The sequence below is a fragment of the Petromyzon marinus genome, unplaced genomic scaffold, assembly GCF_048934315.1.
Source record: "Petromyzon marinus isolate PM22_M1 ecotype Great Lakes invasive population unplaced genomic scaffold, UKy_Petmar_22M1.pri1.0 PM_Scaffold_23, whole genome shotgun sequence".
NCBI lineage: Eukaryota > Metazoa > Chordata > Hyperoartia > Petromyzontiformes > Petromyzontidae > Petromyzon > Petromyzon marinus.
Genome location: NW_027423202.1, coordinates 1044458 through 1071554, shown reverse-complemented (window position 1 = coordinate 1071554; position 27097 = coordinate 1044458). Strand labels below are relative to the sequence as shown.

Here is a 27097-nt window from a genome sequence, read left to right as displayed (position 1 = left end):
TAAAACATGCAGACGCGGTCAGCTGCACAGGAGGGCGGGGTAGTGGAGGTCGCTAGCCCAAACCCCACAGAGCAGCCGAGGGGTAGTGGGATCAATGTGGCGGGGGAGTCGGGAGCCAACGGCCCCGACAATTCGGTGATGGCTTGGGACATTTGCCCCCAAAGTTTGGCGTCAGAAGCAGTACTAACCCCCGCGTTACCCCACGCGAAAATAAGGCATATATTCACAGGCCGGGGTACCCCTTCGTGGAAAGCGTTTGCCCGCAACATCCTCGGTGGACGGACGCGCAGGCGTTACGTCAACTTAATATGAATCTGGATGGGCGGGCAGCCGATTTTTTGGAAGCCCTACCCACAAGCGCGCAGACACAGCTAGAGGAGCTGATTCGCCGACTTGATCTGCGTTTCGGTACGCGCAATGAGGAGGCAAAAGCGGCCTTAGAGGCACGCCATCGCCAACCCGGCGAGGACCTGCGCGATTATGCCGAGGATGTGCGCGAGCTAACAAAGATCGCACGCCCAGGGTACACGACTGAGGTGATTGAGGAGCTGGCCGCAGAGAAAATCCAGCGATCCTTAACTCGCACGGCGTGGTGGCAGCCAGACATGAACTGTAAGCATCTCAACAAGGTAACCTAAGTAGGTGAAAGAATAATCCAAGTGGACAACAAGGTAACCCAAGTGGGTGAGAGAATAACCCAAGTGGACAACAAGGTAACCCAAGTACGGGCACACATGACTGTGCTGCAGACTACAGTGGAGACGGTTCAGACCGAGGTGGGAGGGCTGGCCGGGAGGGTAGCCCGACTAGAGGCGGAGTCTGGGCAGTGGCATACGGGAGGGGAAATAGGGAGCGGGCGGGGAGGCTCCTACGGGGCCGCCGCCCTTCCCCGAGCATGTTACCTGTGCGACCGTCAAGGGCACCTCGTAAGGGACTGTCCTCAGATCGCCCGCGCTAGAAACGCGCCACGGTTAAACGCCAACGCCCCCTAGAGAGTGGACCACCTAGGGGTGCAGTCAACACGGTCCCTTTGCAGAACGACAATAATAATAATGGTGAGCGAGTGACACCATGCAGATTCCGACCACAACACCCAGGGACATGGTGAGCACGGGCGACTGGCTGCGGGAGCTGGTGGCGGGAATCACGGGGGCCATGTCGTTGGTGGAAGGACAGGTGAATGGGCAGCGCACCCGGATCCTACTGGACACGGGGGCCGTAGCCTCACTCGTGAGCGCCGCGCACTGCAGCGTGCACGGGGTTGACGTGAGCCGCCTGCAGGCCCCAGATCGCGTGCTGCACACAGCGAGCGGAGCCGGGATGGGGTTGCTGGGAAGGATCTCCCTTGAGGTCCGTCTCGGAAACCAGGTGTGCACACAGGAATTCTACGTCTCGAGTGTGTTGTGCCACGAGTGTATTACAGGTACGGACCTCCTGGAGAAACTGGGGCTCAACGTGCAGCCCCGCCAGCGATGCACCACCATGGAGGGCAGTGGGGAGCGGATCCCGTTCCTGGGACCCAAGCCAAATCGCCCTCGCTTCACACCCGTGGCCGCTATGCTGGTGTCGGCCGTCACAATCGGGCCATTTGCCGAGATGCTGGTGCCAGTGGCAACACCCTCCACTGACCCCACAAACCGACCATCGGGCAAAGTAATGCTAACTCCTCACCCGGAGTAGGCAGAGCGGTACGGAGTCGTCGGGTCAGCCATGCTGGGTGTTTAACCCACACAGTACCCCGGCGATGCTACGACGGCGCACCACAGTAGGCACCATACACCCCCTGCACATGCGCCACTCTAACGACTCGGTGTTCGCACTCTGGGCGGAAGACCCTGGCCGCCCCGAGGACAACCAGGTTCTGGCCTGGCGGGTCGGTCCGATTCCCCGAGCCGAGATCATCCCCTTGCATGACGCGTTACATGTGCCTTGGGCGGACTTACCCAAGGGGGAGGCCGATCAGCTGCGCGGGTTGTTGCAGGAGTACGCCGACGTGTTCAGTGAGCACGATTCGGATGTAGGTCGGACAGACCTTGTTAAGCACACAATTGACACGGGTGCAGCCCGACCTATCAAAATCCCCGCATACTGGGTGGGCGCGCCTGAACGGACCCAGATCAAGGAGGCAGTCGCGGATATGCTAGATGATAACATAATCCAGCCCTCGATGAGCCCGTGGTCTGCCCCGGTGGTGCTGGTGACGAAAAAGGACGGGTCGACCCGGTTCTGCGTTGATTAACGAAAGTTGAACGCAGTCACCCTCGGCGACGCCTTCCCCATACCGCGCATCGACGACACCTTTGACAGCCTCGCAGGAGCACGGTATTTTTGCACCCTCGATCTGGCGTCCGGGTACTGGCAGGTGGAGATGGCAGAGGAGGATCGGCCGAAAACCGCATTTACCACCCCGATGGGGCTGTTCGAGTTTCGACTGCTTCCGATCGGACTCACTAACGCGCCCGCGTCGTTCCAGCAGTTGATGGAGTTGGTAATGCGGGGTTTACAGTGGGAACAGTGCCTGATTTACCTGGACGACGTGATAGTGTTCAGCAGATCTCTGTCCGAGCACTGGTCCAGGTTGCGAGAGGTGTAACAGCGACTGCTAACAGCCCATCTCAAGCTCAAGCCGCGTAAGTGTTACATTGCGCAGCGGGAGGTAGGGTACCTCGGACACCGAGTTAGCGAGGCGGGGGTGTGCACCGATCTGGAAAAGGTGCGCGCCGTAGTAGAATGGCCAAGGCCCAGGAATCTGAGGGAGATCAGGTCATTCTTGGGACTCGCCACCTATTATCGTCGATTAGTAAAGGGATTCAGCGAGACTGCACGCCCCCTCACCCAACTCACCTCCCCTAAGAACCCCTATCGATGGACGGAGGCCTGCCAAACGGCCTTCACCACCCTCAAAGACCACCTCACCCACACCCCCACCCTAGCTTTCCCCGATTTCACCACGGATTTTATCTTGGACACCGACGCCTGCAGCAGTGGGCTGGGCGCGGTGCTGTCACAGGTACAGGGTGGGACGGAGCGGGTCATTGCATACGCCAGTCGGACCCTGAGTGGAGCCGAGCTAAATTATTGCGTGACCTGTCAAGAACTGTATGCCGTGATCTTCGCGTGTAAACAGTTTCGACCGTATTTGTACGGCAGGAAATGTCGGGTGTGCACCGACCATTATGCCCTGCAGTTTCTCCTTACATTCAAGGAACCGTGGAGGCAGATGGTACGATGGCTGGCGCAGCTGCTGGAGTACAACCTGCAAATAGAGTACCGAGCTGGGCGGACGCACGCAAACGCGGACGCCTTGTCAAGGCGGCCCGCGGTGTGCGCCGAGAAAAGGGTGGAGGAAGTCTGCCCGTGCTTCACGGGGGGCCATTGCCGGTAGGTGGTGGGCCACCAGGAGCGGACCGAGTCTATCCAGGAGGACGTCGGCTGCGCCTTCCCGGGCCTGGACGACGAGCAGCTGAGACGGACCCAGCTGCGGGATCCAGATCTGGCAGCGGTGGAGACGGCCTTACGGGGGAAGAAGAACGCCCTACCAGGACCCTGGAGTGGTTTGTATGCCTGGTTGTGTGTGCAGAACGGGGTAGTATGGGAACTAACCGAAGCCGACTCAGCCATTAATGAGTACCATGTGCGGTGCATAGGCACCACCACTTTAGGAGACAAAGGTGGATGGGCGTGGTGCTGGCCACCCATCCTCGTGTGTGTTGTTCAGGCCTTCATTAGGTGCTCGCTAAAAGCAAATTCCAGAGAAATTTGTTAAAGGCTATATGGGGACGTTTTGTGTGTGTGCGTGTACACGTGTTTGCATCTCTGCGCCTGTGTGTGTGCATGTGTCTAGATCTATGGGTGATTACATGTGTTTTTATACTTGTTTTTTTGTGCCTGTGTGTTGCTGTTAAAGGCTATATTTGTGATATTTGTCTTTTGTAATTCACAGGTTCACAGATTTTTTGTTCCCACGCGTACCTTGCCCCAGAGGCGTACCTGGGCCACATGTCATCTTTCCCGGTTGACATTTGGGGACTGGGTTGTACAGTGGCCGAGTTGGCTACCGGACGCATCCTCTTTCCGGCCATCAACAAACACGACCAGCTCCCGTGTTATATGGAGGTATTGCCCACACAGCAGTAACACTGACAATTCCGTTATTGTCATCAATTTCACGACCAATTTGCTCTTGAAATTGCCCAACTCAGTCATTGCTTCTAACCACGTTCACTTCTCAGCGAGTATTTCCGCATCAAGGGTATTAACATAATCTTCAAAATTGGTATGACCAATAGAACATGCGACAGGAAATAGTTACTTACAATTCCCTGAGCAGACCACTTAAGTCGTCTCTTCTGTGAGAAAGAGGCATACAAGTGCTCGCGACTGGTTGCAGGGTTGTCCACACACAAGCTACTGAGTTGCATTCAACCGCGTGACAGAACCAATTACTCAGGCGTAGACCCGTCAAGGTAACCGTGAACAGAACGCATAGATTTTTAGAGCTGGTGTTATGACTCGTGATAGATTATTGCGTGAGGCCACGGATTGGCCACATGTAACCCTAAAACCACCTGCAAACAATTTGATTGTCAGATGAACAAGCATTTATCGCGCCAATTATTGTTGTTTCATCTCAACCATATAAGCAATTTCAAATGAAGCCACGGGACCCATAACCTCCGCTGTGAATGAGGCAGATGGTGCATAGTATTTTGTGGTTTAATACCGCAGGAAAGACCAGGGCAGTCACTGGGATTGATCGGTGAACTTCTGCAATGTGCTGCGTACGCGGTTTTGCTGGGCCATGCCAATAACACTGCCGTGTGCCTGCATGCGAGAACCATCGGGAGTGGTAGCTGAGTGGTTAGCGCCCTGACCGTGTGGTGTTGAATGTTGGACCAGTCCTTGGCCTCTCAAATATCGACTCAGCATTAAATCAATACCTAGAGTGATTTGTAAAATAGCTACTGCGGTGTGGCCTTGGGTGCTGTGCCATCATCAGTAGGTGCTCACAGACAAAACATGCCACACAAGTGTGTCAATACTGTATGGGTGATCATTGTCTCTTTGTAAATTGTGTGTAGACCCTCGGGATGCCTCCTCAGAATTTGATTGATGGCGCGCCTGGGAGAAACAAGTACTTTGGTGAGTGAAGGGGCGAGCGGGGGAAGCGCGTTAAGTTTGAGGCAGAGCTGCGTCTGTTAAGAGTTTAGTGGTGCATTACTTTGTATAGTTAACTACTTCCACACGTGTTTTTGCAGTCAATATAATTCGTAATGCTTTTTTGGGGAAGGGTTAGGCCTCATGGTGATCTGCCCAAATTTGTGTCATTAAGGCTCTCCACCACCTGACACAGGCAAGCAAATTAAAGTACCATGAAGTGCAAGCGATTAAAGAGACGCCAGTTGTGACTAGTAATCATTATTTTAGTAGAATCATCTGTAATGTGAAGGGCAATGCTCAAAACCACGTTTAGCAATCAGATCGGACGTTTTTGGGAAGCTGCAGATGCAAGGAGACGTTTCCTCCCTCACCTGCAATGTAGAAGGTCGTCGCGTGGATCCCCACCCTGGCTGCTGTACATTGCGGGACCATATCCTCTCCCCTTTGCCTGGTCGCCTCTGAAGAAGAGGCAATAGTTCAGTGGGCTTTACCTGGTAAAAAATAATGTTTTGTTTGAAAGAGATTAAATCACAGTTAAAATAGCTCTTCTTTCTTTACCTCTAGGATTTATCATAGTTAATAATTATTGATTGCACTTGGTATTTGCGCTATCATTCTTAGAATGCAAAGCTATCACAAAGGAAGGTGCCTGCTGTGTTTCACAGACACCAACTGCAGTCATTTCACAGTAGCGGGCATAACGCCAGCACAGTAATTTTATTACTTCACAAGGTCTGTAATGTCCCATTTTAAATCAAACAGCGCAAAGCATCATATGGTTAATACTGAAGTAATAACCAGGGCGGCTTGCAGAATTTGAACCATGAACTTCTGCAACAAGCGGTCAAAGCACTCCCACTGATCTATGTCAGAGCACTAAAAGATTTTGTTTCTGCGCTGTGGGTGTACCAGGGTGCTGTGGTTTGTTGTGATGTTTAACCTGGTCTGCATCATTCCTGCAGATGGTTCGGGGATGTCTTTGATGTCCGGACAAAGCAGGGTCCCAGGCAGTCACCCCCTCTACCTGGCACTCGGGAGCCAGGACTCGGAGTACCACGACTTCATTAGCCGCTGCCTGGAGTAAGAACACACCCCCGCCCCCACCATACCACCGAGAGGTTTTCCCATTCAGTCACCTGGTAAAAAGAAAAACGTTTAATAGTTTAACATCACTGGCGAACGATCACTAGCTCCACCCTTTATTCTGATTATTCTTCATCTTCCAAGCCATGTCTCCCATTAAACACCATTGTCCATAGTCTTGCATGTAAAAAAAGCACTGACATAGAGACCCACAGACTCACATACTTACATGGTCCATGCACGTGTAGTGACTCAGTCGGAGACAGGGTTCTTAAGGGACCTTCCTTATTCTACACGTCAGGAAACCACATGTGCCCCGCGTGCGTACGCACTAGTCACACATCCATGTTCTTGAAGGTACTACCTAGCTGGAACAGTCTGCAGGCTGTCTAGCTTGCGGCGTCTAAGGTGGTCGGAGACGGCACCGAAGAAGGTGACGAACGGCGACACGGCGAGGGGATCCACTTCCAGCAACAGCCCCGAGCTCCGGTCCCGGGCCCCCTTTTATTCCCCTGGCGTGGTCTCGCCCCGCCCTTGCACCGCCCTCTTTCTCGAACCTACTAGCGGGTTCTCAGGCTTCCAGATCGATTTATTCCTGGGCTTCCCTTTAGATCTCCCTCTGCTGACGTGTGTACTGCCCCCTGCTGCCTCTGCCGCTTCCTCGTCAGCAGCCCGCGTTATTACACTACACACGTAAAGAGAGACCCATATACTGTCATACACTCACATGGTCCATACCAATATCCGCCATTAGCCCCGAAGTGTGTGAGTTCCTCACACAATCCAGCCTGGTTAAACCTAGGATGGATCGAAGGAAGGCCAGCCTAAACGTCCCTAACAGGCACAGATGTTCCTTTAGAGGGGTCCACGTTTCACAAGCATCGAGAAGAGAGGGCATGACTGTGCCCGAGAAGATCTGAAGCTTCGTATGGAGCGACAAACTAGGTAGCTTCCAAACAGCATTGCTCAGCTGATAAATAAACGCCGAAATACTGCTGATTCAGAGTGAAACCTCTGCTGTCGAACCAGAGCTGGTCATAAGCACACTGGCCAGGTTTGGGAAACTCTCCACTCTCTGCACAACTGTTCCATGACAAACAGGGAGCTGAGGGTGTGGAATGTTTGATGATACAAAATACCCAGGCAAGTGCTTAGTTTTGGTGCAACTGATGGTAAGACCACACCTCTCAGTAGTACACTCCAGGTTCAACATCTGTGCTTCTAACTTCGCCTCTGAGTGAGCAGCAATCACCAGATGAGCATACATAACTTGGTTGACCAATAGGGAGCCATTACTCGACCCCATCCAGGCATCGATCAGCCACATTAAATAATGTGGGAGGCAGAGGACATCCCGTTCGCACCCCAAGGTAAACAGGGAATGGCTCTGACTTCTGGCCACATAGCTTCACCTGAGATTGCCCACCATCATGAAGGCCCTTAATGTCCACACACTTACATAGAGACCCACAAACTTGCATACACTTACATCAGCCATACATTTACAAATACATAGACAAATAGACTCACATACACTGACGTGTCCATACACATATAAAGACCCAGACTCATACACTCACATGGTCTATACACTTATAGAAACCAATAGACTCACATACTCTTACATGAAAGCCCTTAAAAGGAACATATATCGATATATGTATATCATGTATGTGGAGGGGGCTCGGTGAAGGATGCCACTGGGCAACGCCAGGCTACACGTACCTTGAGGCTACTGGACAGTTGTAAGCATTGACCCTCCAACAACAATTGAGGGTGGTGGAGCGATGTTCACAATGACGGACCACCAGGGGGAAAAATACATCAAGGTGGCACAGTGGGGAGAACAGAAGGTTCATCTGCCAGTCATCACCAATAGTGGAGGATTTATGCTTCTCCCTTTTTTATATAGTCAGGTCGTGCAATTTTTTTTTAATCAGGGCTCTATGACACAATCAGCCACTATTGAGTCATGACATAGCCAACATCGTGGCGTATACGTTAGATTATTGCAACTCACTAGTCTACGGGACGTCTGCAAAAAGCATTAGGAAGCTGCAGCATGTACAATATTCTTTGCAAGATCCAACCATGTCCGTCCAGTGTTCACGGAGCTGCATTGGATTACACTTGCTAAACGAATACATCACACTCAATACACACAAAGTGCTTACCACAAATGAACCACAAATGAACCACAACACCACTGGGGCAATTAACTTTTAAATATAGATTGAAAACTACTTTTTTAAAACTCATGATTGAATGTAGTTTGTTGTCCTTCACCCGTACCTGCAATTGGCACGGTTGGCTATGTATGGTGCGAAATAAGTTGAACATACACACGTAAGTTAATGGACACAGTAAGAGAAAAAAATGCACGTAAATACTTACATCATTATCACCCTTGCCACGTGTGCCATATATTTCTATGTGTCTCAACAGATGGGATCCAGCTCTGCGGATGACACCAGCAGAGGCACTGGCGCACAGCTGGCTGAGGGATGAGGAAATTCCGAGGGATGAGGAAATTCCGAGGGACGAGGAAGTGCCGAGGGATGAGGAAGTGCCGAGTCAGTGTGTCCCTGTTGTGGACACATCAATCCACTCAGAGGCATCCGCCAAGGAGGAGACTAGACAGTGGGGTGAACCCCTGCAGAAAGAGAAGGAGAAGTCACGTCTGGTTCGAGCATACAGGGCCGTATGCTCATTCTTCCGTGGCTTTAAGAAATGCACCGCATGCGACCGTAATGCTCATCCTGGGCGCGTACACATTCCACACACCGTATACACACACGCTCGCCTAAGCGAATACATGAGCAACTTCCGGTGCTAGCATCAATATCAGATCCCATCTCCTGAGTTTTTTACCTCCCACACATGTAGAATGAAACCCCTCTTAACGACGGTAATTGGTTACATGAATACGGTCATTAAGTAAGTTGGTAATTAAACAAGTACAGTCGACCCTTCCACATCGCGGGGGTTAGCGGTGCAGGCCCCGCGATCTGGAAAAACCAAGTTAAATGTTTTGGTCCCTTTGGTGAGCGAAGCAAGCACCTCCAGTTACTAAACTTTTCAAATTATCTCTACATGTTCAGCCTTTGCGTGTCGTCTGCTGGCTTTTGAGTTCTTTTAGCAAACTTAACTTTTTACAAAATGTAACTTTAAAAAAGAAATTGTGTATATTTATGGTATTGAAAGATACAATATATTAATATTATACAGTACTGTACATATATTTTATGGATTTATGAGTCCCTAAACTTTTTGTGTCGTCTGCTGACCTTCGCGTGTCATCTGTGGCTTTCGCAAAACTCCCAAAAACTCCCCAAAAATTCCCATTTTATTTCTTATAACGACCCTGCAATATATTGAAACCGCAATGGGGAAAGTCGCGGTGCAGAAGGGTCGACTATAATTTGGTCATTAGGCAAGTATAGGAAAAACATGTTAAAGGCTTAATTTGTTTCCATAGCATCAAAAGTTACCCCTTTTCCACCCATAAAACATACTTTATAACGTTTAACAAATGTATATTATCAAATAAAGTTACTAACCACATGATAAACACATAATATTAGAAGAAACATGGTTAATTCATTAATATTCCATTGTAATAGAAAATCAACAAAGTTGCATGATAAAGCGAGACGAATACAGCAATATTGTATAGAGTAAAACACAGTCCGCGATGACACGCGAGATGCGTATGCAGGCTGAACAATGACTGAGGTGCATGGGTAGCAGCTAGATTCGCCTTGCGTGATCTTATGCCGAGGCAGCCATACAACCGCTTATTCCAACTCGCACGGCATAGTTCTATTCACTCAATCGCGTTTATCCAATTCTCATCCGCGTCATAAAAAGAATGTGTTCCTTAATACAATATTTGCGTGATGAAAACATGCTTTATAGCAGAACTGACTGTACACACTACACACACCACACACATGGGACTAGCCCATTAGTGTAGTTAGCCCTAAGCTGGGCCCTGCCATCCTGGTTTTCATCCGGGCAGTCCTCAGAGGATGACCTCGCCACGGTTTCCAGGACATGGAAGGGCATAGCTGAACCAGCATTTGAGAGCTGAGGTGGCCTGGTGATATCACAGATGAAGCCAAAAAGGGCAAGTACCAAGGCCACCTGTTAACAGTTAAGATTAATTTTATTCATAGTTATATAAGTACCATTGTTGGTTTAAAAGACGTAATAAAAATACAATATTCGTAACATCGTCTCAAACTCGTCTGTATGTCATGCAACTCGGAGTTCAGATGAGCGGGGGAGGGGACGGGGAGGGGTCTGGGTCTTGACTTCACCGACTCCCCCTTGAAACCCACGGTGGGACTTGTGCCTCATCATGCATAGAACGGTTCCACTCGGTGTGGACGCTGATGCACAGTGGCCCCGATGAGTCACTTTCGGCATGGTCTGATTAAGGGCCCTTGCAATCAATAAACTCAGCCTGTCGACTTGACTACCGCTATTATGTGTTTACACACATTACGTGGTGCAGTTTTTTCCTCTGGTCAAAGTGTCCATTACCTCTACCGCACCTTTGGGCCCCAGGTGCCTCCCAAAAACCTCTATCATCTACACACTGCAAAAATTAAGCCTCGAGACCTCATGCACCGCCCTGAACGTGTGGTTAAGATGGTGATGACTTTAATGTACACACGTGGACTTTCGATTAGTAAGGTTGGCTACGTATACTGCGAAATAAGTTCAACAAACATACGTGGGCAGAGTCAACCGGCCCTTTATGTTCATGCAGGGCGTTGGATGCTCACTTTAGTTTGGTAAACTTAGCATCCCACCAACTCCGAAAAAGCAAATGCGCACACTCCCACCTCCTCTGATACTCTGTAACACTCGGCTTGCTATCAAGGCCGATGAAGACAAAGCATCAGAGGGCCTCTCTGGCTCACTTTAACCATTTGTTCTTACAAGTAAAACTCTGGACCGGTTTTAACATTCAGTGTCTCATCAAGAGTCAGGCTTGCTTGAACCATTTGTTCAGTTCCAGCAATACTCTGGACCGGTTTTGACTTTCATTGTCTCATCAGCAGCAGATTCACCTTCATCAGGCTCAATCGAGCCTGACTCTGCCGCTGATGAGAACCTGAACGTTGAAACTGGTGTGAAATGTGATTCTCATCGGGCCCCAGGCCCATGGTGTAAACCAATGCATGCCTGCAGCTCTTAGCATCCAATCTGCCTCTCTCCTGGCTTCTCTGTGAATGTGGTATGAAGAAGAAAGGAAGACCATTTCCCAAAACGTCGCCTATTGTGCCTATTGCATATTTTAATTCAGTCAAAGCCTCACATGCTACGCTATTATTGATGACATGGAAAAGGGTCATTGCAAAAAAAGTGACCAGTTAATTGGTTGATGACGTCATTAGATAAGGAGGGGACGGCTTCCCTGACGTGAAAAGAGTGCAGAACACTCAGTGCAAGAGAGAGACACAAACACAGAAATAAACACAGCGACACAGAATCATGAAGACACAAAAACACAGAGACACAGAAACACAGTCACAGTGGCAAAGAGACATACAGAAAAACAGAGATACGTAAACACAAAAACACAGAAACACAGACACAGAAACAGTGACAGGGACACGGTCACGAGGAATACAAAAACACAGACACAAAGATAGAGAAACACATCGTGATGTGGCCGAAGACGATGGTGGTTGGTCATGGTGATGTGGATGATGGTTATGTGGATGAGGGTTATGTGGAGGATGCTGATGTGGCTGAAGATGATGTGGGTGGTCATGATGATGTGGATGATACTGATGTCGATGATGATGTAGATTATGATGTGGATAATAATGATGTTGGTGATGATGTCGATGATGATGTAGATGAAGATTATGATGTGGGTGATGATGTTGGTGATGATGTGGGTGAAATTAGATTCGAAGCTTTCGTGACTGCAGGAATTATGTGGTGCCACCACGGCGGAGTAGCTCCGTTGGGGACCGTGCCCACCACTGCGACACCACCCCTGGGGTGTGACAACGCCGACGTAGCGCACTTTGCCGCACCCACCCCTCCCCCCCCCCCCCCCCCGCACGAACGCCGGAAGGGGAGATCACCTGGCCGATAGGTTTTTTTCCAGAAGTCCCTAATGGGATTAAGTTTCATGGTTTCCTACGGCCGGAAATTTGGCTGATCTCCCCCCGTAGCTGACACGAACCGCAGCGCCGTGACCTGATATTAAAATCACGTAGTCGCGGCGGAGGCCGTAAAGCCACCACGGACGAAATTACACACGCGGCACGGGACGTGTGAACCACGAGATGCCTGTTGTTATAGATGGAATTAGGAACTGAATGCCCCTGATTATAGGTGAGCTCACGGATCCAAATGACAACAGGATAGGAGCATTCAGGCCTTTGAATGAGAAGGGCGACGAGGGGCGGAAGCATCTGAATGCCTTTTGTGCTAGATAAGGTCACAGGACGGAATGCCTTTGTTAGGATCAGGGATCTAGATAATAAATGGGTAAGAATATCCAACATCTGAATGGACTGGGCCACCTGGGGTGTGAGAACCACAGTGCGCCTTTATTATGAATGGGATTAGGGACTCGATGACAAGGAGATAAAAATAACGTGACCTCCGATTGGCCCGGGCAGCATAGGTTTCGAAAGCATCGGAGTGCCTTTTGTTATCAGTAAGCTAATAGACTCGAATATGAAAACGCACGGGCGATGATGTGTAGGGTCCGTGCAATATGTTTGGTGACAGGTAGGATAAAAAGGAGGTGAGGAGGACAGTAAAAAAAGCCTTCTTCTGCAAAATCATCACGGTCCACGGGGCAGGAGGGTCAGCCGTTCGAGACGTCCGTGCGACGAGCCAAGCGCAGCTAGACTCAACCCTCTCCGGAGACGACTTACAGTATCGCCTTTCTACAGCGTTCAGCGCAACAGAGTGGAAGCAATCGTAAATAGAGGAGAGGTAAGTTTGGGCTATTGAATAGAGGGTAGAAAGCGGAGCTATAGGCAAGATAAGCTGAATCTGGGCTCCTCGAGTTATAGGTTAGGAGGGCCTGCTGACTCGCACAGACACTCGTAGTTAGCGGGATACTCGCGAGGAATAAAACCGCTAATAGAGGATAAAGATGTGTCGTGGTCGCTGTGAGTGCGAGGAGGGAGACGGAGTGTTTGGTGTTCGCATACCGGTACAAGTGTGTACAGTACTGTTTTGCGCTCGTGCGCATACGCGGCTGTTTGCGGCGGAAACGAGAGTGAAGAGTGCTTGGTGGTCGCGCGCACCCACAGGTTGTTTACATTGGGGCGGAGCGCTTAGCGTGCGCGTGCCTATGCGGCTGTTTACGGTGGTGTTTAGCGCTCGTGTGCCTGTACGACGGTGTTGTGGTCGCGTGCCTGCGCGATTGCTAATCGAGAAGCAGCGAGCTAAAGCGCCGAGCGCGCACGTATTCGCGCGACTGTTCGAACAGGCTCTTTAACTCAGAGCCAGCCGACCCTCCTCAATCGGCGGCGCGCGCACGGCAAACGTCCCGCCCGCCCATCCGTTGACCCCAACCCCCTCGCGTGCGATTGGTGTACTGGGATGGGCAGGGGGTAGAGGCGCGTTTGTTATTACCGGTGCACGTGCAGCGGGGGTGGGAGGGAGACACGCACCGCGCAAGTCTGTTCACGGGCGGGAGTGAGTTTTTACGGGCGAACGCGCTCCTCGCGGTACACCGCCTCGCAGCGCACCGCTAGTGTAAAGCGACGCGCCCTACCCATCGGTTAAAACATGCAGACGCGGTCAGCTGCACAGGAGGGCGGGGTAGTGGAGGTCGCTAGCCCAAACCCCACAGAGCAGCCGAGGGGTAGTGGGATCAATGTGGCGGGGGAGTCGGGAGCCAACGGCCCCGACAATTCGGTGATGGCTTGGGACATTTGCCCCCAAAGTTTGGCGTCAGAAGCAGTACTAACCCCCGCGTTACCCCACGCGAAAATAAGGCATATATTCACAGGCCGGGGTACCCCTTCGTGGAAAGCGTTTGCCCGCAACATCCTCGGTGGACGGACGCGCAGGCGTTACGTCAACTTAATATGAATCTGGATGGGCGGGCAGCCGATTTTTTGGAAGCCCTACCCACAAGCGCGCAGACACAGCTAGAGGAGCTGATTCGCCGACTTGATCTGCGTTTCGGTACGCGCAATGAGGAGGCAAAAGTGGCCTTAGAGGCACGCCATCGCCAACCCGGCGAGGACCTGCGCGATTATGCCGAGGATGTGCGCGAGCTAACAAAGATCGCACGCCCAGGGTACACGACTGAGGTGATTGAGGAGCTGGCCGCAGAGAAAATCCAGCGATCCTTAACTCGCACGGCGTGGTGGCAGCCAGACATGAACTGTAAGCATCTCAACAAGGTAACCTAAGTAGGTGAAAGAATAATCCAAGTGGACAACAAGGTAACCCAAGTGGGTGAGAGAATAACCCAAGTGGACAACAAGGTAACCCAAGTACGGGCACACATGACTGTGCTGCAGACTACAGTGGAGACGGTTCAGACCGAGGTGGGAGGGCTGGCCGGGAGGGTAGCCCGACTAGAGGCGGAGTCTGGGCAGCGGCATACGGGAGGGGAAATAGGGAGCGGGCGGGGAGGCTCCTACGGGGCCGCCGCCCTTCCCCGAGCATGTTACCTGTGCGACCGTCAAGGGCACCTCGTAAGGGACTGTCCTCAGATCGCCCGCGCTAGAAACGCGCCATGGTTAAACGCCAACGCCCCCTAGAGAGTGGACCACCTAGGGGTGCAGTCAACACGGTCCCTTTGCAGAACGACAATAATAATAATGGTGAGCGAGTGACACCATGCAGATTCCGACCACAACACCCAGGGACATGGTGAGCACGGGCGACTGGCTGCGGGAGCTGGTGGCGGGAATCACGGGGGCCACGTCGTTGGTGGAAGGACAGGTGAATGGGCAGCGCACCCGGATCCTACTGGACACGGGGGCCGTAGCCTCACTCGTGAGCGCCGCGCACTGCAGCGTGCACGGGGTTGACGTGAGCCGCCTGCAGGCCCCAGATCGCGTGCTGCACACAGCGAGCGGAGCCGGGATGGGGTTGCTGGGAAGGATCTCCCTCGAGGTCCGTCTCGGAAACCAGGTGTGCACACAGGAATTCTACGTCTCGAGTGTGTTGTGCCACGAGTGTATTACAGGTACGGACCTCCTGGAGAAACTGGGGCTCAACGTGCAGCCCCGCCAGCGATGCACCACCATGGAGGGCAGTGGGGAGCGGATCCCGTTCCTGGGACCCAAGCCAAATCGCCCTCGCTTCACACCGTGGCCGCTATGCTGGTGTCGACCGTCACAATCGGGCCATTTGCCGAGATGCTGGTGCCAGTGGCAACACCCTCCACCGACCCCACAAACCGACCATCGGGCAAAGTAATGCTAACTCCTCACCCGGAGTAGGCAGAGCGGTACGGAGTCGTCGGGTCAGCCACGCTGGGTGTTTAACCCACACAGTACCCCGGCGATGCTACGACGGCGCACCACAGTAGGCACCATACACCCCCTGCACATGCGCCACTCTAACGACTCGGTGTTCGCACTCTGGGCGGAAGACCCTGGCCGCCCCGAGGACAACCAGGTTCTGGCCTGGCGGGTCGGTCCGATTCCCCGAGCCGAGATCATCCCCTTGCATGACACGTTACATGTGCCTTGGGCGGACTTACCCAAGGGGGAGGCCGATCAGCTGCGCGGGTTGTTGCAGGAGTACGCCGACGTGTTCAGTGAGCACGATTCGGATGTAGGTCGGACAGACCTTGTTAAGCACACAATTGACACGGGTGCAGCCCGACCTATCAAAATCCCCGCATACTGGGTGGGCGCGCCTGAACGGACCCAGATCAAGGAGGCAGTCGCGGATATGCTAGATGATAACATAATCCAGCCCTCAATGAGCCCGTGGTCTGCCCCGGTGGTGCTAGTGACGAAAAAGGACGGGTCGACCCGGTTCTGCGTTGATTAACGAAAGTTGAACGCAGTCACCCTCGGCGACGCCTTCCCCATACCGCGCATCGACGACACCTTTGACAGCCTCGCAGGAGCACGGTATTTTTGCACCCTCGATCTGGCGTCCGGGTACTGGCAGGTGGAGATGGCAGAGGAGGATCGGCCGAAAACCGCATTTACCACCCCGATGGGGCTGTTCGAGTTTCGACTGCTTCCGATCGGACTCACTAACGCGCCCGCGTCGTTCCAGCGGTTGATGGAGTTGGTAATGCGGGGTTTACAGTGGGAACAGTGCCTGATTTACCTGGACGACGTGATAGTGTTCAGCAGATCTCTGTCCGAGCACTGGTCCAGGTTGCGAGAGGTGTAACAGCGACTGCTAACAGCCCATCTCAAGCTCAAGCCGCGTAAGTGTTACATTGCGCAGCGGGAGGTAGGGTACCTCGGACACCGAGTTAGCGAGGCGGGGGTGTGCACCGATCTGGAAAAGGTGCGCGCCGTAGTGGAATGGCCAAGGCCCAGGAATCTGACGGAGATCAGGTCATTCTTGGGACTCGCCACCTATTATTGTCGATTAGTAAAGGGATTCAGCGAGACTGCACGCCCCCTCACCCAACTCACCTCCCCTAAGAACCCCTATCGATGGACGGAGGCCTGCCAAACGGCCTTCACCACCCTCAAAGACCACCTCACCCACACCCCCACCCTAGCTTTCCCCGATTTCACCACGGATTTTATCTTGGACACCGACGCCTGCAGCAGTGGGCTGGGCGCGGTGCTGTCACAGGTACAGGGTGGGACGGAGCGGGTCATTGCATACGCCAGTCGGACCCTGAGTGGAGCCGAGCTGAATTATTGCGTGACCTGTCAAGAACTGTATGCCGTGATCTTCGCGTGTAAACAGTTTCGACCGTATTTGTACGACAGGAAATGTCGGGTGTGCACCGACCATTATGCCCTGCAGTTTCTCCTTACATTCAAGGAACCGTGGAGGCAGATGGCCCGATGGCTGGCGCAGCTGCTGGAGTATAACCTGCAAATAGAGTACCGAGCTGGGCGTACGCACGCAAACGCGGACGCCTTGTCAAGGCGGCCCGCGGTGTGCGCCGAGAAAAGGGTGGAGGAAGTCTGCCCGTGCTTCACGGGGGGCCATTGCCGGCAGGTGGTGGGCCCCCCGGAGCTCACCGAGACTAACCCCCCCCCCCCCCCCGGTGAGAGACAGTGCTGTATGCGCAACAGAGACCCCGGCAGGGGGAACCAGGGACCCGGGGGACCACTCGACAGGCACGGAGCCAACACCCCCGGGCCCGACGGGTCGCCCAACCCCACCCGATCGGATCCAGGAGGACGTCGGCTGCGCCTTCCCGGGCCTGGACGACGAGCAGCTGAGACGGACCCAGCTGCGGGATCCAGATCTGGCAGCGGTGGAGACGGCCTTACGGGGGAAGAAGAACGCCCTACCAGGACCCTGGAGTGGTTTGTATGCCTGGTTGTGTGTGCAGAACGGGGTAGTATGGGAACTAACCGAAGCCGGCCAGCCGGGATGCATCTGCGTTCCCACCCAGGTGCGACCCCAGCTGCTAAGGCTGGTACACGACCACCCGCTCGGGGGCCATGACGGGGAACGGTGCACTAGGGAAACCCTGCGTCACCAGTATCTCTGGCCCAAGTTGGCTCAAGACGTGGCCGCCTGGGTGCAGGGCGTGTCAGGTACTCCTGAGACCGTTCCGCGTCAGCTGGATGAACCAGCCAGTTGGGATCGACCTGCAGGGACCATTCCCGCGATCCCACCGGGGCAACCGGTATATTCTCGTAGCGGTGGAGTACTTCACACGCTATCCCGTAGCGGTGGCCATCCCCGATAAGACAGCCCTCGTAGTGGCCCGAGCGTTCGTAGAACACTACGTACTTAAGCACGGGATCCCCGAATGAGTCATTACTGACCAAGGTAGTGAGTTCGAGGCAGAGCTATTCCAGGCGCTGTGCCGGGAGTTCGGGATCCAGAAGGACCAAACTACGGCGTATCACCCCCAGGCAAATGGGATGGTAGAGAGGATGAACCAGACCCTAGCCGGGAACCTTATACGCATGGCGGCCGCGAATCAACAGGACTGGGACGAACACCTCAACTATGCTCTGTTCGCCTATGCCACCACGGTACACACATCCACGGGACAGACCCTGTTCCTAATGATGTTTGGTCGCGAGTCTGGCCTGTCTACAGATCTGCTGTTCGGTGTCCCTCCGCCGCAACGGGAGGAAGGGAGCCACCCCATGGAGCACCTGATGGAGATCCTACGAGAAGCTAGGGTCCGGGCCTACCCGCAAGGCGAGACCGCACACCAGCGGCAGGAGCGGAGCGCCCGGGGACCCTGGATATTGGGGCGACAGATCTCCCCCTGGACGGTACTGATTCAAGGGGGAGAGAGGGGCCGGGAGATGGTAGTCAATGTCCGGCGACTGAAACCATGGAGGGCGACCCCAGCGAGGGAGAACCCCACCGTTCAAGGACCCCGAAACCCCAGGGTCCACACACCCCCCATACGCGGGGGCCTCGTGCCGTATATGGGCCCCACGGGGCCCCGGGCCCCAGAGGGTCCCGACCCAAGCCAGGGGAGACGGGGACGACGACCCCTGAACCCCACCTCCCCCGAGTTTGTCTCCCAGCCCGCAGGTACCCAGGACCGGAGAGAGCCACTGGAGTGGAGGAGGAGACCGCCGCCGGAACCCCGAGAGACGGGGCCGCCAACGCCAAGACCAGCCACGAGGGCTGTCCCGCGGACCCCGCGGCGCTACCTCGTAGGGGCTACCCAGGCGAGGTGCTCTAGTCAACCCGGTACGGGGACTGGCACCTCGGGGGGCTGTGTGGTGCCACCACGGCGGAGTAGCTCTGTCGGGGACCGTGCCCACCGCCGCGACACCAGCCCCGGGGGGTGACAACGCCGACGCGGCGCACTGCGCCTCGCACCCCCAAACCCCCGCACGAATGCACACACACCCCACGTAGAGCCGGAAGGGGAGATCACCTGGCCGATAGGTTTTTTCCAGAAGCCCCTAATTGGATTAAGTTTCATGGTTTCCAATGGTCGGGAATTTGGGCGATATCTCCCCCCGTAGCTGATACGAACCGCGGCACCGTGACCTGATATTAAAATCACGTAGTCGCGGCGGAGGCCGTAAAGACACCACGGGGCGTGTGAACCACGAGATGCCTGTTGTTATAGATGGAAATGGGAACTGAATGCCCCTGATTATAGGTGGGCTCACGGATCCAAATGACAACAGGATAGGAGCATTCAGGCCTTTGAATGAGCAGGACGACGTGGGGCGGAAGCATCTGAATGCCTTTTGTGCTAGATAAGGTCACAGGACGGAATTCCTTTGTTAGGATCAGGGATCTAGATAACAAAGGGATAAGAATATCCAACATCTGAATGGACAGGGCCAGCTGGGGTGTGAGAACCACAGTGCGCCTTTATTATGAATGGCATTATGGACTCGATGACAATGAGATACAAATAACGCGACCTCTGATTTGGCCGGGCAGCATAGGTGCGAAAGCATCGGAGTGCCTTTTGTTATAGGTAAGCTAATAGACTCGAATATGAAAAGGCACGAGCGATGATGTGTAGGGTTCGTGCAATATGTTTGGTGATAGGTAGGATAAAAAGGAGGTGAGGGGGACAGTAAAAAAGTCTTCTTCTGCAAAATCATCGCGGTCCACGGGGCAGGAGGGTCAGCCGTTCGAGACGTCCGTGCGACGAGCCCAGCACAGCTAGACTCAACCCTCTCCGGAGACGACTCACAGTATCGCCTTTCTACAGCGTTCAGTGCAGCAGAGTGGAAGCAATCGTAAGTAGAGGAGGGGTAAGTTTGGGCTATTGAATAGAGGGTAGAAAGCGAAGCTATAGGCAGGATAAGCTGAATCTGGGCTCCTCGAGGAATAGGTTAGGAGGGCCTGCTGACTCGCACAGACACTCGTAGTTAGCGGGATACTCGCGGGGAATAAAACCGCTAATAGAGGATAAAGCTGTGTCGTCGTCGCTGTGAGTGCGAGGAGGGAGACGGAGTGTTTGGTGTTCGCATACCGGTACGAGTGTATACAGTACTGTTTTGCGCTCGTGCGCATACGTGGCTGTTTGCGGCAGATACGAGAGTAAAGAGTGCTTGGTGGTCGCGCGCACGCATGGTTGTTTACATCGGGGCGGAGCGCTTAGTGTGCGCGTGCCTACGCGGCTGTTTACGGGTGTGCTGTTCGGCGGGCGCGTGCATAAGCGACTGTTTTCGGTAGTGGTTACAACTGACAACCCCATGGAAGTGGCTACGAAGACGGACCGCCCCCAGAACCAAACACAACACCAGGGCAGCCCAACAACAATAAAGTCAAATTTACGAAGCCCACATCACTCGGTAACGACAATTTGGCAGCCCAAACGTAACACAACCGACACTTGGGCAGCCCCGACAACACATAAACCGACAATTTGGCGATGAGGGCTGGAGGCCCCAGGTGCGCGCCGGCCCGAGCGGCGGCTCCTGCTGCCCACCCCGCGGCGAGACACGCAGCCGTGGCGTCGGCACGGCAATGCGCTGCACTGCGAGGTGCAGAGCCGCCGCAGCGTCGGCGGCCCACACCCCAGGCGCGGCTGCGGAGAGGGGCCGCGGCGCAGCCGGCGGCCCACCGCGCGACCGCCGCGACATGCGGAGCCGCGGCGGCGCGCGCAGCAAAACCCGCAGGCACAGCGAGGGGCGGAGCCGCGGCCGTACCTGGGCCCCCTCCGGCGGGCGCAGCGTGGTGCAGAGCTGCGGCGTCGCCGCCGGCAGACCTCGCGTGCTTGGCGGCACCCACGGTGGAGAGCGGCGCCGCAGCGCCCATGGCGCCGACATGCGGCGTCGCATCAACAATGGCGGACGCTTGTGGCGTCGCAGCCAAAATGGCGGCCGCCTGCCGTGCCCCAACCAACATGGCCGCCGCCAGCGGCGTCGCAGCCAAAATGGCGGCCGCCTCCCGCGGAGCCCCCGTCGGGAACATGGCGCCAATCTTGAAATTAGCGGGAAGCAGGTTGGCGGGAATCCGCCGCTCCCATCCAAAATGCGTGTCGAGCGCGCGCACCTTTGCCTCCACCTCCTCGATCTGGGCGCAGATCTGGGCGCAGAGCTGTGCCATCGGCCACGCGAGCAGCTCCAGCTGCCTCGCAAATGCGCTCCCCGCGCCTGGCGGCGGCGCGCTGGCACTCCCAGACGCCTTCACCACGTTGCCTTGTGCGCAGAGCTGCTCCATCGCCCGTGTGAGCGGCTCCAGCAGCTCCGCGAACGCGCTCCCCGCCCCTGGCGGTGGCCCGCTGGCACCCCCGGACGCCTTCTCCATGTTGATTCGGGCGCCGAGCTGCGCCATCGCCTGCGTGAGCAGCTCCAGCTGCCCCGCGAACGCGCTCCCCACGCCCGGCGGCGGAGCGCTGGCACCCCCGGACGCCTTCTCCTCCCGCTCCGTCCCATTCTTCTTCTCGGGGGCCGTCACCGGGGCCCCGGACTCCGGGGTCACTGCCGAAACCTCCTCCACGCCGTCTTCATCCTCCGATCGTCCCGTCAGTGGGTTCTTGTGCGCCGCTCCCGATGTTGACATGGTGGCGGCAGCGCAGACACTCTGACACCAGTTGTTGAGGATCCCACTTCTGAAACCAGTTGTTGAGGAGCAACTGACGACGACTCGAAGACGGCTTGAAGGTAAGGGCTTTCGCCAAAGGTTTATTAAGTATATTACAATAACACAAAGGGTGTGACAACTTCCCAGGGGTTAGGGGTCCTACACTAAGTCCTGATCCAGCCCGGCTAGCTCCAGTCTCTCTCCCTCGAGTCGGATGGGGGCACTTGCCAACCCCACCGACCGGGAAGAGCAGCACCTCCTACGGCTACCACCGGCTTCACTCCTGACTCTTCGTCGATCCCTCTCTACCCCTGGTTCCCTCTCCACCCTTCTCACTCTACCCGTTCCCACAGTGACCCAGCTTTCGTCACGGGGCCCCTTTAAATACTAGAGACATGACGTCATCGAGCCGCCCAGCGCGCATGACGCCACGTTCCGTGACGTCATCGCACTAGACGGCACACATGACGTCACGTCCCCATTTTACTCCTCTACAGTTGTAATACAACACAGGACAGAGCAGTGCATCGTGGCTGTTTCTCTCTCTCCCCCCTCCTCCGTTCCGAGCATAGATGGACTCGTCCGTCTGAACAAAGCTCGTCGCTTTCCGTGGTGCTAACGTTGAAAAGAAAAAAGAAACCGCCACTTTTTCAGACATAGTTACATGCTAATCCCTCACACTAATATTATGCTAATCTTCCAGTTACATGCTAATTTCTGACTTTAACATCCTGCTAATCCAACACATTAACACAGCTACTTCAATGCTAAATTCTTCTGTTGATATGTAAACTCCTTCGTCAAGGCGCTCTGCTCCTCCCACCCAGCTTAAAAGATGCTGCCAAGCTTGGCAGTGTTCACTGAAGCGCTGTCTTCCCGACAGTTCTGTTTCTTCACCTGAGGAAGGCTACTTGTGTTGTGGCCAAAACGTCGTGAGAATTTTATTACGTTTTATTTTTATTATTATTTTATTTCCATTCTACGTGTATTTACCGAAAGAACCAAGAAGATGAATCCTGCAGTCATGAAAGCTTTAAAACGAAATTTAATATTGACATTGTGGGTATGGATCTCGCCAAGAGGAATCAATACACCGGAATCGATTTCCTGATATATGTCGTGAAGTCAGTTTTCAGTTTATTTATTTTGTATAGCCCTGTGAGCCATTCGGCTCTTAAATCGGGTGCAACTACAACAAACAAAAACACGAACAAGAAAACATCTTAAAGTGACTATGTGACTGTGCAAACAGAAAATCCATGAAAAAATAGCAAAATATTCCTGAAAAAAGCACCGTACACCAATGTTGTGTGCAAAAAATCCCAGTGGGATATAAGTCAAACAACAACAATAACAACCAAAAGAAAACTTAGATTAAGGCCATCAGTCTAACTCCGTACTACAACAAACAAACATGTCCGAACCAAAAAACTATTCGAAATCTATAAAAAAAATAAAGCCATAATTGCAACGTAACAGTGATCACAGGGACTGTGACCGAATTTTTACAATAAACTACATAAATAACATGTAGCACCAAATCCTAGAGCCATAGCTGGCTGCATGAACAACAGAAACATCAGTCGAAGTATCAAATTTTTCAATGCAGCTTTGAGATCAGCACGCTAAATCAAAATACAGATAATACTTTGCAGCGTCATCCGGAGCGAAACATTTTATTTTACGCCAATGAATAGCAGTGGCAGCTAGGGGTGTACAACTCTTCTAGAGCAGTTTTGAGAGAAGATCTCATTGGTAGCGATTCAAGTTGCAGTTAATTGGCAATAGCATTCCAGCCCCTGGGGGCATCAATAGCAAAGGCCCTTCCTCCAGTTTTTTACGGCAATTGGGAATGTGAAGCTGGTAAATGAGCGAAGACCTGAGGTCAAATTTGTTCTTTGAAACAGAGAGGAGATCCAGCAGGTAGTCGGCGGATTTTTTTGTAAGTACATCATGAATAAATAAGATCTGGTGCACAAGCCGTCAAACATTAAGATATGTTAAGTTTGATCCAATGTAGAGATCACAGTGGTGAGTCCTATATGGGCAGTTCAATGTAAATCTTAAAACCGAGTGATAGATGGAATCAAGCTTCTTCAGTACAGTACTTTGGGATGATTTATACACGATGTCACAGTAGTCAAGTACAGGCAGTATGGTAGCTTTATCAAACCCAAACGGAACATTGGGGGGAAGCAGTGCTTGTGTTGATACAGAAAACCAATTTTTATTTTGGTCTTTTTACCAATATAATCAATGTGATCTTCAATATTCAGTTTTGAATCCAGGATGACCCCAAAATACAGTACTTATAGATCTTGACTTGCTCTATTTGATAATTATTTAAGGAATGTAATTGGGAAAAAAATAACTTCCTGCTTTAGTCCTGGTGAGAAGCATAGCACCTTGGTTTTGGAGGTATTCAGGACTAGTTTAAGAGCAACTAGCTGATGTTGTATTTTGATGAAATCACCCTGTAGCTTAGCAATCACGTCATCTGGAGAGCGGCCAGCAGTAATCAGTATCATGTCATCTGCAAAAAGATTTACCCTGGAATAATCCAGGTCAGTGCCCAAGTTATTGACATAAAGAGAGAACAAAAGGGGGCCGAGGATGGAACCCTGTGGAACCCCTTTTTTATCTTAACACTCTTTGACCTCCAACCATCTGTGAATACAGTTTGGGTGCGAGAAAAGGGGTAATTTTGTAACCATTTTACTGCGTTTTCGGAAAAACCGAGGCAACTTAGTTTACAAAGCAGGGTGTTGTGGTCTGCTGTATCAAAAGCTAGAAAAAGACAGGCACAGTACTGAGAATTATCAAGGCTAATGTAAATGTGATTCAGAGAGTCTAATGCAGCAGATGTGGTGCTGTATTTTTTTTGGAACCCAGATTGTTTTATATGTAGTAGATTGTTGGTGGACAGGAAATTGCTAATTTGGTAGGTCAATCATTTTTCAAAATGTTCATCAACGGGGACAAAATTGAGATAGGTCGGTAGTTATTTGGATCATCTTTAGGGCCCCCTTTGTGAAGTGGACGGACATAGGAATGTTTCCATTCTAGAGGAACTGATGCTTCTTTGATGGACAGGTTGAAAATATGGGCTATAGGTTTGTATATTAGGTGACCAACAGTTAGAGCAAAGACGGGAATACTATCTGCTCCGGTAGAGAAGGACCCTTTGAGGTAGGACGGTTGTTTCAGAACATTACTTTCGTGGATTGGCTGGAAACTAAATTCGTTTAATGTTTGGACAGAGGTGTAGGAATTTGCATGAGCAGGGATAACTCCCAATACATTATCAAAAAGATTACCAGCTTCAGAAAAATGAAGGTTAAAATTGTCAACTATTTTTTTGGGATCTGAAAAAATATCCCCATTTCGGTTAAGCTCAGCGGGCAGATTGTCTGTTTTGGATGCCTTTTCGATACATTTGATTGTTTTCCAGAAATTCCTGGCATTTCCATGTGATTCCAGGAGAGTAGAGGAAAAGTAGGCATTTTTGCATGCCGTATTTTTTTTAACGCATCTATTCCTTAAAATCCTGTGTTCTAGCCAGTCATTGACCAAATTACTTTTCTGAGCACATGCCGAAGCCTTGTCCCTAGTTTTCATGAGCTTTGTAATGAAAGGATCAAACCATGGTGGGCGGTTGCCTTTAGTTTTAAATCTAACCAACGGAGCATGTTTGTTAAGAATTTGGAGAAACATGTACCTGAAGGTCTCCCAAGCCGTAGTCAAGTTGGGGATATCACAGACCTTGTCAATATCCGAGTGAAGCACATTATTAGTACATGCCTGAGTGCTGAAGTGTCTCATAGAGTGCTTCTCAACCAATTAAGGGGGGGCTTTGGGTCTTGCTGATGATCTCACCCCAAAAATTAAGGAGTGATCACTAAGGTTATTACCCAGAACACCAGTCAGTGTGAAATTGTGAGGGGCATTTGTCAATAGGACGTCAAGCAGAGATGACTGTCCCGGATTTTTTAGGTTGGGTCTTGTGGGGACATTAATTAATCGAAAAAGATTAAATTCATCTGCAAAATTTGTGGCCACGACTGGCGGGTTTAGCCAATTCCAATTTAAATAACCCACTAAAAATATTATACCTTCAAGGAGGCCCCCCAAAAAGCTCTCTCAGTAGAGATGCAGCTTCAATATCCTTCCCACTAGGCGGTCGATAGCAGCACACTATCAAAATATGTTGATCATTTGGGAGAGTTATTTTGAGAGCCAGACCTTCAAAGCAACATTTTTTTAAACAAGGAGTGAGCTAGTGAACATGCAATAGTATTACGAACATAGATGGCAATTCTACCTCCTTTAGATCCTCAGTCAAGCCGAAAAAGGTTGTAGTTGTCAATCGCAATCTGCAAGTCATTGACGGCAGGAGTGAAATTTTTTTCTGTTAGGCAAAAAATGTCCGGGTCAAGATTTGCCACTTCTAGTTTTACTTGACTTAATTTAATCACAAGCTCTCTGATGTTGACATGTAGAACACCAACAACTTTCCTGCCAGAAAAATCTACAGAATTATATGAGTTATTTTCAATTGGGCCAGGATGAAGCTCAATACCACCCAGAAATAAGAAAAGTAGAATTAATAGTTTCCACAAGTATTTTCTGTGAAAGGATGAAGAGCGGCGAACCTTAGACGAATAGCAGTAACTCGCAGATGGTGTTATTTATAAGAGCAGAATAAAGTTTGGAAGGAGTGCTGGTGAAGTAATGGGACAAAGATAGGGTTTAAAAGGATACACTGATGGAGTGTAGACGTGTCTATGAGCTGTTTCATTAGCAGGTGTAGTAGCAAATCGAGCAACAAGTATGGATGCAAAGTAACGAGGGTAGCTGTTTGTAGAGTTGAGTGTGGCACTAGATATGGCCGGGAGGGACAGCAGTAGGATACACAACAGGAGAATTGCCATCTCTAAAATATCCGGGGTAAACACAGATTAACACACAAGCGGAAAATAAAAAATATATACTTGTAGGCCAAGCGCGAGAAAAACGTCTTGCCGCACTCGTCACACATGCACGGCTTCTCGCCCATGTGCTAAGGTTGAACAGTGCCCCCCCCCAGACAGAGAAAGCAGATTTTTGGCTGTTGTGGGTCCGGCTGAACCGCTTGCACCACCTCCTTTCCCCGCCGCAGGATGGTGCTCGAGCTAGCCCTCCTTGAGCTCAGCCCACGACTGGAATGTCGTTTCTT

The 27097-nt window shown here is 52.1% G+C and overlaps 1 protein-coding gene across 3 annotated transcripts; it reads right to left on the bottom strand.

Annotated features, from left to right (window-relative positions):
• Nucleotides 1-1166: 1166 nt before the first annotated feature.
• Nucleotides 1167-23681, bottom strand: LOC116938474 (uncharacterized). 3 transcript variants are annotated; one of them, XM_076063885.1, is made up of 4 exons: nt 21006-23681; nt 8638-8896; nt 6101-6296; nt 1167-5651 (listed from the first exon to the last, which is right to left on the bottom strand). In XM_076063885.1, the coding sequence occupies exons 1-2, from the start codon at nt 21859-21861 to the stop codon at nt 8877-8879; spliced, it is 876 nt and encodes a 291-aa protein (XP_075920000.1). In that variant the 5' UTR covers nt 21862-23681; the 3' UTR covers nt 1167-5651; nt 6101-6296; nt 8638-8876. The 3 variants fall into 3 exon arrangements, with proteins under 3 accessions (XP_075920000.1, XP_075920001.1, XP_075920002.1); XM_076063886.1 differs by having other exon boundaries at nt 1167-5618; XM_076063887.1 differs by lacking the exons at nt 1167-5651; nt 6101-6296 and adding an exon at nt 6543-6928.
• Between the last annotated feature and the right edge of the window lie 3416 nt (nt 23682-27097).